This window comes from Anolis carolinensis, unplaced genomic scaffold (genome assembly GCF_035594765.1).
Source record: "Anolis carolinensis isolate JA03-04 unplaced genomic scaffold, rAnoCar3.1.pri scaffold_21, whole genome shotgun sequence".
Taxonomy (NCBI): domain Eukaryota; kingdom Metazoa; phylum Chordata; class Lepidosauria; order Squamata; family Dactyloidae; genus Anolis; species Anolis carolinensis.
The window spans coordinates 886,283-900,574 of record NW_026943831.1 but is presented as its reverse complement, the minus strand read 5'-3'; the positions used below and the strand labels follow the sequence as shown (position 1 = coordinate 900,574).

The 14,292-nt window shown below is 47.8% G+C and overlaps 1 protein-coding gene across 1 annotated transcript in view; it reads left to right on the top strand.

Moving 5' to 3' along the window:
- Positions 1-14,292, top strand: part of LOC100565343 (uncharacterized) — a 290,729-nt gene that overhangs the window by 161,932 nt on the left and 114,505 nt on the right. The window contains exon 12 of the mRNA XM_062966504.1: positions 2,314-2,319. Within this exon, the coding sequence (XP_062822574.1) occupies positions 2,314-2,319 (6 nt within the window). The remainder of the gene's footprint in view (positions 1-2,313; positions 2,320-14,292) is intronic.

The following is a 14,292-nucleotide window of genomic DNA, read 5'->3' as shown; positions in this document are numbered from 1 at the left end:
CCGGCCTGCCTGTCATTCCAGCCAAAGCCGGGCGTCGGAAAGGGTCTCTGCTGAGCTCTGCCCTCAAAGCCTGCCTCCCGCTTCCGAACCCGATAGTTTTGGGATAATTATTTTGTCCAGAGTTGACCAATAAAGACCAGGTAAAAAAGTAAAGGTTTTCCCCTGACGTTAAGTCAAGTCATGTCTGACTCTGGGGGTTGGTGCTCATCTCCATTTCTAAGCCAAAGAGCCGGCGTTGTCCGTAGACACCTCCAAGGTCATGTGGCCAATGGCATGACTGCATGGAGTGCCGTTACCTTCCCACCGGAGCAGTACCTATTGATCTACTCACACTCTGGGGGTTGGTGCTCATCTCCATTTCTAAGCCGAAGAGCCGGCGTTGTCCGTAGACACCTCCAAGGTCATGTGGCCAATGGCATGACTGCATGGAGCGCCGTTATCTTCCCACAGGAGCAGTACCTATTGATCTACTCACATTGGCATGTTTGCATGTTGAGGAGTTACGAAGGTGGAGGCATTACTTTTCATTCAACCCTCGTAGGTATAGAATCCTAGAGCTGGAAGAGACATTCTGCTGGGCACCATCCAATCCTTTCCAATAAATGACTATTGAACACCTCCAAGGCCATGTGGCCACTGGCATGAGTGAGTACCTTCCCACGGGAGCAGTACCTATTGATCTACTCACATTGGCATGTTTTCGAACTTCTAGGTTGGCAGGAGCTGGGGCTAACAGCGGGTGCTCACTCTGCTCCCGGGGTTTGAACCTGTGACCTTTCGGTCTGCAAGTTCAGCAGCTCAGCGCTTTAACACACTTTGCCACCGGGGCTCCATAATAAAGACCAACACAAGCTAAAAATGAAATCTAGAGACAAAGTGATGTCTGCCGGTGTCCTTTGTGCGGCTGTGGGTGTGTTGTGACACAGTCAGTTTGGGAGGGTCTCTTGGGAACCACCCTCCTCCTCCTCCCTTGGAACCTTTGAGGACCCTTGAGGGTGCCTTGCGGCGTTTCCTAGAGGCAAGAGTCCAGCTGCGGATGAGTCCAGCCAGAGCCAGGCCAGGGGCACACGGGGCTCCCTTGGCCTCTCCTCCAATGAGCCCCTTGGGAGGCAGGAGGCGCACAGGGGGGTCTGGGGGCGCCACTCGCCTTGCCCTCATGCCCCCCAGGCTGGCTCCTCCATGTGCGCTCCATGGCATCCTGGATTGCACATGTATGTTATGGCACTGTTGCGTGCCATTGTGTAAGCCACCCTGAGTCCCTATGGGAGATGGAGGCGGGGTATAAATAAAGGCCTATTGTTGTTGTTGTTGTTGTTATTATTATTATTATTATTATTATTATTATTATTATTATTATTATTTGAAACACAAGAAGATGAGTCCACAGCAGACACTCTGCTGGCTGTTGTATTGGATCTCACGTCGGACCCTTCCCAAGTGTCTAGGACTGTATTATTATTATTATTATTATTATTATTATTATTATTATTATTATTTGAAACACAAGAAGATGAGTCCACAGCAGACACTCTGCTGGCTGTTGTATTGGATCTCACGTCGGACCCTTCCCAAGTGTCTAGGACTGTATTATTATTATTATTATTATTATTATTATTATTATTATTATTATTATTATTATTATTTGAAACACAAGAAGATGAGTCCACAGCAGACACTCTGCTGGCTGTTGTATTGGATCTCACGTCGGACCCTTCCCAAGTGTCTAGGACTGTATCATTATTATTATTATTATTATTATTATTGTTATTGTTATTGTTATTTGAAACACAAGAAGATGAGTCCACAGCAGACACTCTGCTGGCTGTTGTATTGGATCTCACGTCGGACCCTTCCCAAGTGTCTAGGACTGTATCATTATTATTATTATTATTATTGTTATTATTGTTATTTGAAACACAAGAAGATGAGTCCACAGCAGACACTCCGCTGGCTGTTGTATTGGATCTCACGTCGGACATTTCCCAAGTGTCTAGAACTGTATTATTATTATTATTATTGTTATTGTTATTTGAAACACAACAAGATGAGTCCACAGCAGACACTCCGCTGGCTGTTGTATTGGATCTCACGTCGGACATTTCCCAAGTGTCTAGGACTGTATCATTATTATTATTATTATTATTATTATTATTATTATTATTATTATTATTATTATTATTGTTATTATTGTTATTTGAAACACAACAAGATGAGTCCACAGCAGACACTCTGCTGGCTGTTGTATTGGATCTCACGTCGGACACTTCCCAAGTGTCTAGGGCTGTGTCATGTATCGGCAAATAAAGCGTGCAGATCCCAGTCGGGTGGCCTTTTGCAGTTGGCAGATCGTAATTTTGTCAATGTCTATTGTTTCCAAATGCCGGCTGAGATCTTTTGGCACGGCACCCAGTGTGCCCATCACCACCGGGACCACCTGTACTGGTTTCTGCCAGAGTCTTTGAAGTTCAATCTTGAGGTCCTGATAGCGGCTGAGTTTTTCCTGTTGTTTTTCGTCAATGTGACTGTCACCTGGGATGACAACATCAATGATCCAAACCTTGTTCTTTTCCACAACTGTGATGTCTGGTGTGTTGTGTTCCAGGACTTTGTCAGTCTGGATTCGGAAGTCCCACAGTATCTTTGCGTGTTCATTTCCCACAACCTTTGCAGGTTTGTGATCCCACCAGTTCTTTGCTGCTGGGAGGTGGGACTTGAGGTATAAGTTCCAATGAATCATTTGGGCCACATAGTTGTGCCTCTGTTTGTAGTCTGTCTGCGCGATTTTCTTATAGCAGCTGAGGAGATGATCCATGGTTTCGTCGGTTTCCTTGCACAGTCTGCATTTTGGGTCATCAGCTGATTTTTCGATCTTGGCCTGAATTGCCTTTGTCCTGATGTCTTGCTCCTGGGCTGCAAGGATCAGGCCTTCTGTCTCCTTCTTCAGGGTCCCATTCGTGAGCCAGAGCCAGGTCTTCTCCTTATCAGCTTTTCCTTCAATTTTGTCAAGGAACTTTCCATGCAGTGTTTTGTTGTGCCAGCTGTCAGCTCTAGTTTGTAGTGCGGTTTTCTTGTACTGATTTTTTTGTCTGCTGTGCTTTGAGGAGTTTCTGATTTTTGACTTCAGTCAAAGCAGGTTCTTCACTTTGTTCACGATTGTTGTTGTTGTTGTTGTTGTTGTTGTTATTATTATTATTATTATTATTATTATTATTATGCAGGAGCACCATTTTACCAGACCCTGAAGTTTGTCTCTGCACAGAGACTGCTTCTGTGAGAGGCCTGCAGGCACGTATGTACATGTGCATGCACACACATGCATGTGTGATAGATGCCTGTCTCTGGCCAGTGTTGGGTCCCCATGCCAGCGAAGGGGGTCATGGCCAGCCCCTTCCCCTTTTTCCAACATGTGTCCATCTAGAGCCCAGTTGTGATCCAAGTGACCCACGGGCCAAGTCCCCAGTTGAAACTTTTGCACTGATGCCAATAGATTTCCTTTGCAAAGAAATCGTTGGTCCAAGCAGAAGGTAGGAGCAGGTGTTGCGCAAAATCTGGGTCTGCGAGGGAGACCGGTCTGGAGGGTCTTTCAGAAGTTAATCGGATGTTTCATCATCCCTCCATGGCAGGCATGGGCCAACTTCGGCCCTCCAGGTGTTTTGGACTGCAACTCCCACAATTCCTAACAGCCTACCGGCTGTTAGGAATTGTGGGAGTTGCAGTCCAAAACACCTGGAGGGCCGAAGTTGGCCCATGCCTGCTCCGTGACCAAGGAGCATCAGTATCCATTCCATTATGTGTCTCTGTGTCTGTTTTGGCTAAATGCTTGCCAGATCTTGACTCCCAAGATCCAGACTGAAAACTTATCCGCATGGGAGTGAATCCTGCTTCTGTAGCTCTTGACCCGACAGCCACCCTCCTTTTCCCTCTTCCGTGTTTATCCCAGAGAGAGACCTCCAGCCTCCTTGAGACTCACCTGGGAGAAGATGCTGGCCTAGTTTCTCTATTGTGGGGCTATCAGGGCTGTGGAGCTTTTGCAGGTTCCACAAGGAACTCGTGGGTTGGTTGGTGGATAAGAATAAGTCCCAGTAACCAGGCAGTGGGTGGAGAGAGAGTCTCTTTGAAAGGAATGTGAGGCTGGGGGTAGCCTCCCGAAATGGTTAAATCGGCTTCGCTGGTGCTTGGAGCCTGCGTTTTGAACCTCAGTTTTGGAGATCTTCTCTAGAGCAGGCATTGGCCAACTTCATCCCTCTGGGTGTTTTGGACTTGAACTCCTGCAATTCCTAACCGCATCAGGCCTTTTCCTTTCCCTCCTCAGCCGCTTAAGCATAAAGGAACGGGTGAAATGTTGTTTCAGGAGATGAAAATAGGAAAAGCACCAGGTCCAGATGGGGCTTTTCCATAATGCATGGTAATGATGCATTGCCATAAAACTCTCCAGGGTCAACGCAGTGTGACTTTAGAGCAGGCATGGGCCAACTTGGGCCCTCCTGGTGTTTTGGACTGGAATTACCACCATTCCTAACAGCCTCAGACCCTTAAGCGGCTGAGGGGGGAAAGGAAAGAGCCCGAGCCTGTTAGGAATGATGGGAGTTCAAGTCCAAAACACCTGGAGGGAAGGCCAAAGTTGGCCCAGGCCTGATCTAAAGGAAAAGGGCTGCACTTTTTCATTGTATTTCTATAAGGCCTGGGAAAATTCCATTTTTGGTACTCTGTTCCTGGAGGATTCTGGTATTTGAGCTCAATAAAAATAACGTTTCAAGGTTGTTGTATGTTTTCTGGGCTGTCTGGCCCTGTTCCAGAAGCATTCTCTCCTGACGTTTCGCCCACATCTATGGCAGGCATCCTCAGAGGTTGTGAGGTATGGAGAAACTCAGCAAGGAAGGTTTATATATATCTGTGGGAAGTCCAGGGTGAGGGAAGAACTCTTTGTCAGTTGGAGGCCAGTGTGAATGTTGTAGTTAATCAGGGTTGTTGTATGTTTTCCGGGCTGTATGGCCATGTTCTAGAAGTATTCTCTCCTGATGTTTCGCCCACATCTATGGCAGGCATCCTCAGAGGTGGTGAGGTATATGGGAGAACTAAGCAAGGAAGGTTTATGTATATCTGTGGGAAGTCCAGGGTGAGGGAAGAACTCTTGTCAGTTGGAGGCCAGCGTGAATGTTGCAGTTAATCACCCTAATTAGCATTGAATGGCTTCATCTACTGGCTATTTTCTGCCTGGGGGCATCCTTTGTTAGCTGCCCCTAGTTCCTATGTCTCAGAGTGTTGCTTCTTATTTACTGTTCTGATTTTTGAGTTTTTAATACTGGGAGCCAAATTTTGTTCATTTTCATGGTTTCCTCCTTTCTGTTGAAGTTGTCCACATGCTTCTTGTGGATTTCAATGGCTTCTCTGTGTCGTCTGACATGATAGTTGTTGGAGTGGTCCAGCATTTCTGTGTTCTCACATAATATACTGTGTCCAGGTTGGTTCATCAAGGGCTCTGCTCTGGCTGATTTCTCTGGTTGAATGAGTCTGCAGGGCCTTCCATGTTCTTTGACTCGTGTTTGGGCAATGCTGAGTTTGGTGGTCCCTCTGTAGACTTGTCCACAGCTGCATGGGATCCGGTAGACTCCTGCAGAGGGGAGAGGATCCCTCTTGTCCTTCGCTGACTGTAGCATTGGTTGGATTTTCTTGGTGGGTCTGTAGATGGTTTGTAGGTTGTGCTTCTTCATCAGTTTGCCTCTGCGGTCAGTGGTTCCCTTGATGTCTGGTAAGAACACCTTTCCTCTGGGTGGATCTTTGTCTTGACTCTCGTGGCTTGTTCTTGGCCTTGCCGCTCTTCTGGTGTCCGTGGTGGAGTCTCCATTGGCCTGTTTCAAGCTTTGCGTTCCAATAGACCACCCACTTGACATGTCAGAAGTGGTCTGTGCAAAGTCAGCTTTGACACCAGAAAGGTGGTGGGATTCCCATGAAATGAGCCCTTTTCTGCTAGTCATTTTTTCGGACACGTCTTTGCGGAGGGTCCGTTTCTGTCTCTGGTTTGTTGCCTTCCGCAAGTCAAGTGGTGCCGTCAAAGGTGGTTACTCAGGGCTGGGCGACCTGCTGTTGCTGCTGCCACCAGGATCTGGAGACGGTCAACATGGTCGCTCTCTCTTGGCTTCAGCCTCTCTCTACTGATCCCACTCTTCTCTTGGAGATCCTTTGATTCTATGCAGGGATTCCAAGGATCTTGGAGATCCTTCCTTTGGCCGCCATGACCACTGCCATGATGTTCCTTGGTTCCCTGGGGCCCGGTCTCGCTCCCCTTGACCCCCAAAGGGTCCTCCAATGTCTGTGCGGTTGGGACGCCCTCGGCACCTCCGTGCGTCCTGCTGGGTGTCCCTTCCTTCCTCCTCCCTCCCTCTTCCACGGCCAGAGTTAGTCATTTTCTGCCCTCGTGGCTGTCTTGCAGATTTGGTCTGGAGTGACTAATGCCGGATCTGTCTCCCAATCCCCCCCTTTCGTATCTCTGTCTCTCTTTCCAGTTTGAGGCTTAAACATTCCTCGTTCTGCTCGTTCTCTCTCCGGCTGGAGTCCCCCTCCAGCCCTCCGCCTTCCAGAACCTGCTGAGGCCACTTGGAGCTTGATTTATCCATCCACAGGCACGATGCTTGTTTTGGCTCTAGCGGGAACCACGATGCTGTTGGTGTCTTGGCTTTGGTAAATAAGCCCTTTCAAAGCGATGCACACAGATGGTGACACCCTCTCAAGTGCCATCGGATTGCCTGGTGGGTGGCCTTTGCTTGTGATTCAGAGCCTGCTGGACTCAGCAGAGGGGAAGGGTCCCGCCAAGGAGCCCCCCACCTGCCCCCCAAGAGTTGTGTGGTTGAATGCAATGCGTTCGGTCCTCAGTGGCCATGAAAGGTTTGCATAAGGATTCCCGGCGAGTGGAGTGCCGGCCTGAGCTGCCATAGCAACCTCTCTTGGTTGCTCAGCTCTGAGATTTCGCTCTTGGCTGAGGGTGCAGACACTCACTCCCGCTGCATAGAATCATACGACCGTGGAGTTGGAAGGGACCCCAAGGGCCATTCAGTCTGACCCCATTTTGGCCAGGCACGGAGGCTCCGTCTCTTCCGCCAAGTGACCCAAACTGGGGCTAAACCCACTTCCAGGCCATCTCTAAAGAGCTGGGCATGTTGAGGCTGCAGAAGAGAGAAAAGGCTGAGAGAGTGGAGACAGGAGGAGGGCCAGGGATCAAGATGGGAGAGGAATCATAGAGAGGAGGGAGCAGGCTTGTTTTTTGCGGCCCTGGAGACTTGGATGCAATGGAAAAATGGCTCCAAACTACAGGAACAGAAGGAGAGTCCACCTGAACATGAGGAAGAACTTCCTCACTGGGAGAGAGAGCTATATCTGATAAATATGCACCACGATAAAGGTTCAAAGCATAGAACACAATGTGTATATTAGAGCATCATATACATAATAATGTTAACAATAATAGTACAACTCATGACCAAATTCAGTCAGCTGTAGTGACACACTTTTAACAGAGTATAAAGATTTATAGACTGCAATCATCCAGATTTAAATACTATCCTGAGCAGTTTTCAGTATAGAACATATATCAACATATATCAACAAGACTCCAACTAAATTTTGTTAGCGACACAGTATGTGTGCATTAAATCTCTCCAAAATGGTGTGTGATAATTTGCTGTGAGAGAGGGCTGTTCAGCAGTGGAACTCTCTGCCTCGGAAGTCCGGTGGAGGCTCCTTCTTTGGAGGCTTTGAAGCAGAGGATGGATGGCCATCTGTCAGGGAGGCTTTGAATGTGATTGTCTGCTTCTTGGCAGAACGGGGTTGGACTGGATGTCCCACCAGGTCTCCTCCAACTCAAGGATTCTCTGATTTGTGGAGGCCCCGTTCTCTGATCCCATGCCGGACGGAAGGCATGGTGACTTGGCTCTTTCATCTCAATTCACTCAGGTGAGGAAGTTCTTCCTGATGTTCAGGTGGAATCTCCTTCCTTTCCTGTATAGTCTGAAGCCCTTGTTCCCTTGTGTCCTAGTCTGCAGGGCAGCAGAAAACAAGCTCCCTCCCTCCTCCCTAGGACTTCCCTTCACGTATTTGTACATGGCTCTCATCATGTCTCCTCTCAGCCTTCTCTTCTGCAGGCTAAACATGCCCAGCTCTTTAAGCCGCTCCTCATAGGGCTTGTTCTCCAGACCCTTGATCCTTTTAGTTGCCATCCTCTGGACGCTTTCCAGCTTGTCAACATCTCCCTTCAACTGCGGTGCCCAGAATTGGACACAGAACTAATACAATTGGACACAATGCTGCATTTGGTGGTCCCTATGTTGACTTGTGCACAGGTGCGTGGTATAAGGTAGACTCCCACAGAGGTGAGTGCTCGCACTCCCATTCCCGTTGCCACAATGGCATTCTGTTGCCTCATGCAAGCAGCAAACCCATCGGATCTTCACAAAGCCCCATCTCCGCCTCTGCCTGGATTGTGTGATGGAGGCATGGGCTGGTGGCATGGGCTTGACCTCTTGCATCGATCCCCGTTTGGGCTCTAATGGGCTGAGACGCTTCCCAGGACGCCTTGTCTCGAGCTTCTTCTTCTGCTGCATTGGATTGGCGTCCGCTCGGAGGGCTGAAATCCTCACTCAGTCACTCCGTAATTGATGTGCCCTGGAAAGAAATGAGATTCTGGAGGCCGCGGTGGCTGTCTCTCAGTCGGGGAGAGAGCCGCTAAATAGCAAGCGTCTCCTGTCGCGCACGGAGCCGTTCCGCGGCATGAAGGTTGGCGTTCCTCCGCGTTCGGGGCTTTAAATAAAGCTCAGGCTCTCTCACCTCCCACCCACCACAGAGAGTTTATTGTTGAGATACACAGCCAGCCCTCCGCATTTGCAGATTTGAATTATACAGACCTGATTACTCACGGATTTAATTAAAATGTTCCCTCTAGAAACCTCTAGGTCTTCCAGAGCAGCTTGGTGGTCAACCTTTCCTAGAAGTTCACCATCAAGTCATTTATTTATTTATTTATTTATTTGCAGTATTTATATCCCGCCCTTCTTTCTCACCCCGAAGGGGACTCAGGGCGGATTACAATGAACACATATATGGCAAACATTCAATGCCAACAGACAAACAACATTCAGTTTTAGACAGACACAGAGGCATTTTTTTTAACATCTTTCCAGCTTCACGATTCCGGCCACAGGGGGAGCTGTTGCTTCACCGTCCATTGGTGGCTGTTCTTCCTCTTCTTTTCCTCGTGAGCAGTTTTATGGTGTTGTAGATTAGTTAAATTAGCCTCCCGCATAAAGCGTACCTAAATTTTCCCTACTTGACAGATGCAACTGTCTTTTGGGGCTGCATAGGTCAACAGCAAGCCGGGGCTATTTTTTTATTTTTTTTATGGTCGGAGGCTTAACCTGACCCGGGCTTCGAACTCATGACCTCTCGATCAGTAGTGATTTATAACAGCTGGTTACTAGCCAGCTGCGCCACAGCCCGGCCCAGTCATAAAGAGAACCAATTCCTAACAGCCTCAGGCCCCTTCCTTTTCCCCCTCAGCCGCTTAAGCGGCTGAGGGGGAAAATGAAAGGACCTGAGGCTGTCAGGAATTGTGGGAGTTGAAGTCCAAAGTCGGAATATAATGGCCTTCCAAGTGTAGTGTCCAGATGGAAGGCAATCCTGGCCAGGACAATGGATTTATAAACAAGCCCCTTGGTGTCCCTACGGATGTCCCAATCCTCAAACACTCTCTGCTTCATTCGGAAGTATGCTGCACTCGCAGAGCTCAGACCGTGTTGTATTTCAGTGCCAATACTGACTTTTGTGGACAGGTGACTGCCAAGGGAGCGGAAACGGTCAACATTTTCTAACATTGCACCATTAAGCTGTTTTTTTCTAGCATTGCAGAGGGATTGGCTACAAGAAGCTTTTGGTTTTCTTGATGTTCAGTGAGAGGCCAAGCTTCTCGTATGCTTCGCAAAGGTCTTCTTCTGAATGTGCGTAGATTACGTGATCATCGGCATATTGGAGTCCTATAACAGATGTTGTGACCTTGTTGTTGTTAGCGAGTGTGTATAGCGGAACCAGCAGCGTCCAGTTAACACCATGTGCAAAAGACTCACACCAGGCAGAGGAATTGAAAGAACAAAGGAAACTTTACTTGTTGAGTTGAAGTTAGATAAACAGTTCAGCAATCGTACAATGTTCTTGTAGTTGCATAGGATCAATAACTAATCAATCAGCATTCAATATACCCAGCATAGCATATTTAAACTGCTACTTGACCGTAGCTAGAGAGCCTGTCTTTTCTGTGCTCTCCCTGCAAGCTCAAATTCCCAACTGACAAAACCCAGCCATCTGCCAGCAAATCGATACATAGTTTGAGGTGTGGCTTGCTTCTGCAGAAGCAAGCAACTTTGCAAGGATTTCTTTACACACACACATATAGCAATTTGGCGCAATAGTTGTTGCTATCCCTCAATGGATTGTCACCTTGTTGTGTGTTCCAACGAACCCATGGGATATAACGTATCTATAGCAAGGTTTATGATGGACCGTTTTGTGCAAGGTCTCTCATCTTGGTGTAGGATCATTATCGCACCCTCCTAATAATAATAATAATAATAATAATAATAATAATAATAATAATAATAATAATTTTATTCTTGTACCCCGCCTCTATCTCCCTGCAGGGACTCAGGGCGGCTTGCAAATGCAAAAGAGTATACATACAAATACATCAAATACCGAAAACGCACAAATGAAAAATTAAAACATACGATTAAAATCAAACAAAGTTAAAGACAAAGTTAAAACACATCAATAAAAACATAAGAATGGGCTGAACTTAAGCGGCTGAGGTTGTTATGAATTGGTTCTCTCTGTGACTTGCTGGTGAACTTCTAGGAGAGTTCCTAGTTTCCAGGAAGCATGTTGTGGACTGCCCCCCCCCCCCCCCGGCCACCATTTTGTGCAGCCGTGGTCTGGCAGAAGGTCAGTCCACCAAATTGGCCATCAGATCCTGAGGTCCACCCTGGGTCCCAAAGACTAAGGTGCCTTCATTGATGGAAGGACTCGGTGTCTCACGCGCCCAGTGGCTGGGCTCTAAGGCCAGTGTATGCTTACAAAGACAGTTACGGAGCAGCCGGTCAAGAATGCCAGAGAATGCCAGGATGAGGGATCTCCAGACACATTTATGGGCTTTGTTCTCCTGGCTGGGGCCAAGTAGCTGCGAAGGGGTTTTCCTCACATTGGTACGGATTCGTTGCGGCATCAGTTTAGGGGCTGAAAAAAGGCTGGGATTTACCACCCAAAGGCACTTTGGGCAGCGTGGTGGTGGTGTGGCTTCCTGCCTGAGACCAGAGCCTGGAATTGAGGCCAGAGGCAGGATCTCCCAGGGAGCGTCTCCATCGTGACTTCTTCTCGCCAGAGCCTCGGCCGCCAACCTGCACCTGCCAGCATCCATTCTTCCGGAGGCCAGAGAGCTGCAGAATAAGCTGTCTTGTCCTTTCTCTTTTTTAACGAGACTGACTTCCCCTTGCTGGGCATTGTGTACACTTGGGAGCTGCACTGGACTGTGACATTGTGGGATGCTGTGAGGAATTCTGCATCCCTTTGGAAACCCCTTATTCGCCAGTGAAAGTTGGGTTGCCCCAAAGGAAATGCCTCCCTGTTGCTTCCAAGGTGCCCCTCCTGTGCCGGAAGGAGCACATGTTGTCCTCATTAATAATATAATAATACTGGCTGTGCCCAGCCACACATTGCTGTGGTGTGGTCTGGTGATTAAGATCCCTCTGGTTAGGAAGCAGCCTGGCTTTGAAGCTGCAAGGCTGTTCAGTGGTATTCACCTTGGTAAGCAATTCGGGGTTTTCTGTTATTTGGACTTTATTTTTCTGGGTTTTTTTGTGGCCAAATTTGGTGTGATTTGGTTCAGTGGTTTTGTTGTTTACTCCATGGGAAAAATGCACATTACATTTATATATATATATATACTACCTGTGCCCGGCCATGCGTTGCTGTGGCAAAGTGGTGGTGGTATTGGTTAAAAATTGTTGTGTAATTTTTATTTGACGTTATTTGCATTTTTTATTAATTTTATTGTAAGTTATATTTTTTTGGGTTGCTAGGAGACCAAGTTGGAGGAGCTTAGCCTTCTAACTGGCAGCAATTGGATAAAAGCAATTATTCCTCTCTCTCTAATTAGGACTTTATTTTTCTTTTCTTTTTGTTGTATCAACCTAGAGGCGTGGATGATGGGTCGTGTTGTCAAATTTCGAGGTTGGGGGGCCTGTAGTTTTGTTGTTTTGTGATTTGCCGTGACGCCATCACTGTTTTATATATATAGATAGATTAACACTTGATTAATATTCTGCCCTTCTCCTCGAGGGGACTCAGAGTGGATTACAGCATATATAAACATCGTAACAAATGCCTTTGTTACAATGACATACAATGAGGCACAAATACACAGACAAAGGCAAAGGCTTCTCCTTTCATATCCGGCTCAGGAGACAGTGCACATCTCTGGCCGTGGAGAGGTGCTCTTGTTCCATTTCCAAGCTGAAGAGCCTGCGTTGTCCGTAGATACCTCCTGGTCATGTGACCGGCATGGGTGCATGGGCAGCTTTATTACCTTCCTGCTGAGGTGGTACCTATTGATCTACTCACATTTTGTCAGGGATTCCTCTTCTTCAGAAGAGGAAGGGGAGCAGGAAAGTGTTCAAGAATCTGAGAGTAAGTTGGAGTCTGAGAATGAGACGTTGCAAGTACCCTCATTCCTGGAGAGGTGAAGGGAAACAGAGCAGAGACGTCGTTCAGCTAGATTAGCTGCCAGAAATGTAGCTGAGTAATTAGGAACTGCCCTAGTAGCTGTGAGAGGACCCAGGGCTATAAAAGCCAAAGCAGGTGCAGCCAGCTCTTGCTGGTAACAAACTGAATCTAATGCCTTCGCTGTCTGAGTGCCTGCTCTGGATTTATTGCTGTTTCTTTGTCTGAAGTAAGACTTCCTGGCTTTCTTTTGCATTATACCACTGAGTGTGCTGTACTTTATGTTTTGCCGAAGTAAAGCAGTTTTTATTTACTTACCACAGTGTCTTAAGGCTGTTCTTGAAAGACAAACAGGACATATTTGCATGTTTTCGAACTGCTAGGTTGGCAGGAGCTAAGGCTAACAACCAGAGCTCACCCTGTCCCGTGGATTCAAACTGCTAAGCTTCAAGTCAGCAGTTCAGCAGTCCACCTCCATGGTTCGTTTGAGTGCATCAGCAACCAGCCTGGAAACGCTTTGCTGTGCTGTGTTTGTCAAAGGGAATGGCTTCACCATAGGACAGGCATGAACCAACTTGGATCTTCCATCTCTCCCTGTATTTTGGACTTCAACTCCCACCATTCCTAACAGCCTCAGGCCCTTTTCTTTTCCCCCTCAGCCGCTTAAGCGGCTGAGGGGGAAAAGAAAGGGGCCTGAGGCTGTTAGGAATGGTGGGAGTTGAAGTCCAAAACACTGGGAATGAAGGAAGGCTCAAGTTGGCCCATACGTGCCATAGAGAAATGTTTGGGGCACCATCCTTGGGGCTGAAATGGGTCTGTGGTTGAGGCCCCTCAGACCCCAAATCCACCTGGGTTCCCCCCTCGTAGCCAGAATGAGTCCTCAGGACAAGCGGAGGTGAGAAGTCTTTCCAGGACAGGGCTAACGCTTCCCCCAGCAAGGAAGAGAGCGACCCCTGAAGTGACCCGGGAAGGCTTTCCAGGTGTGAGACATTTATAATATCATGGCAGATGAACGCAGAACAGATTGCCGGGGGCAGAGTATTCAAGGGAAAAGAAGAAGAAGCCTAATGCAGGAAAGTGAATTCCAGGGGAACGATGAGGCATGTGGGGCGCCTTGGAAGCCTCATGGGATGACTCCCTTGGAAAGGAAAATGTGGGGCAAGTGGGAGTGAAGGCAGGAGGAGGTGAGCTGGCTTTTCCCTCCGAGGCGCACGGCATTCCAAGGGAGCTGCAGCCAACCCTTGATGGAAACTGGCCTCCTCTCTTGATTTTCCACTGGACTCTCCATAAGAGCCTGCAGTGTTTCCAGCCCTAGAGACCAAGGACAGAAAGACAGAACAGAGACGAAAAATCGAGCCCCACAGGAATGCAGGGAAAGGCTTTCAAACACAACTTTGCCGGCAAGTCAAATAAAAGTAGGAAAAGGGAAAGAAAGAGAAACTGAGTCTAAAATAATCCAAGAGCCACAATTCTAGCCCAGGGAAATCCACTGACTGCGGAAAAACCCTAAATGTAGAGTTGTGATCAGGGAGGAATGGA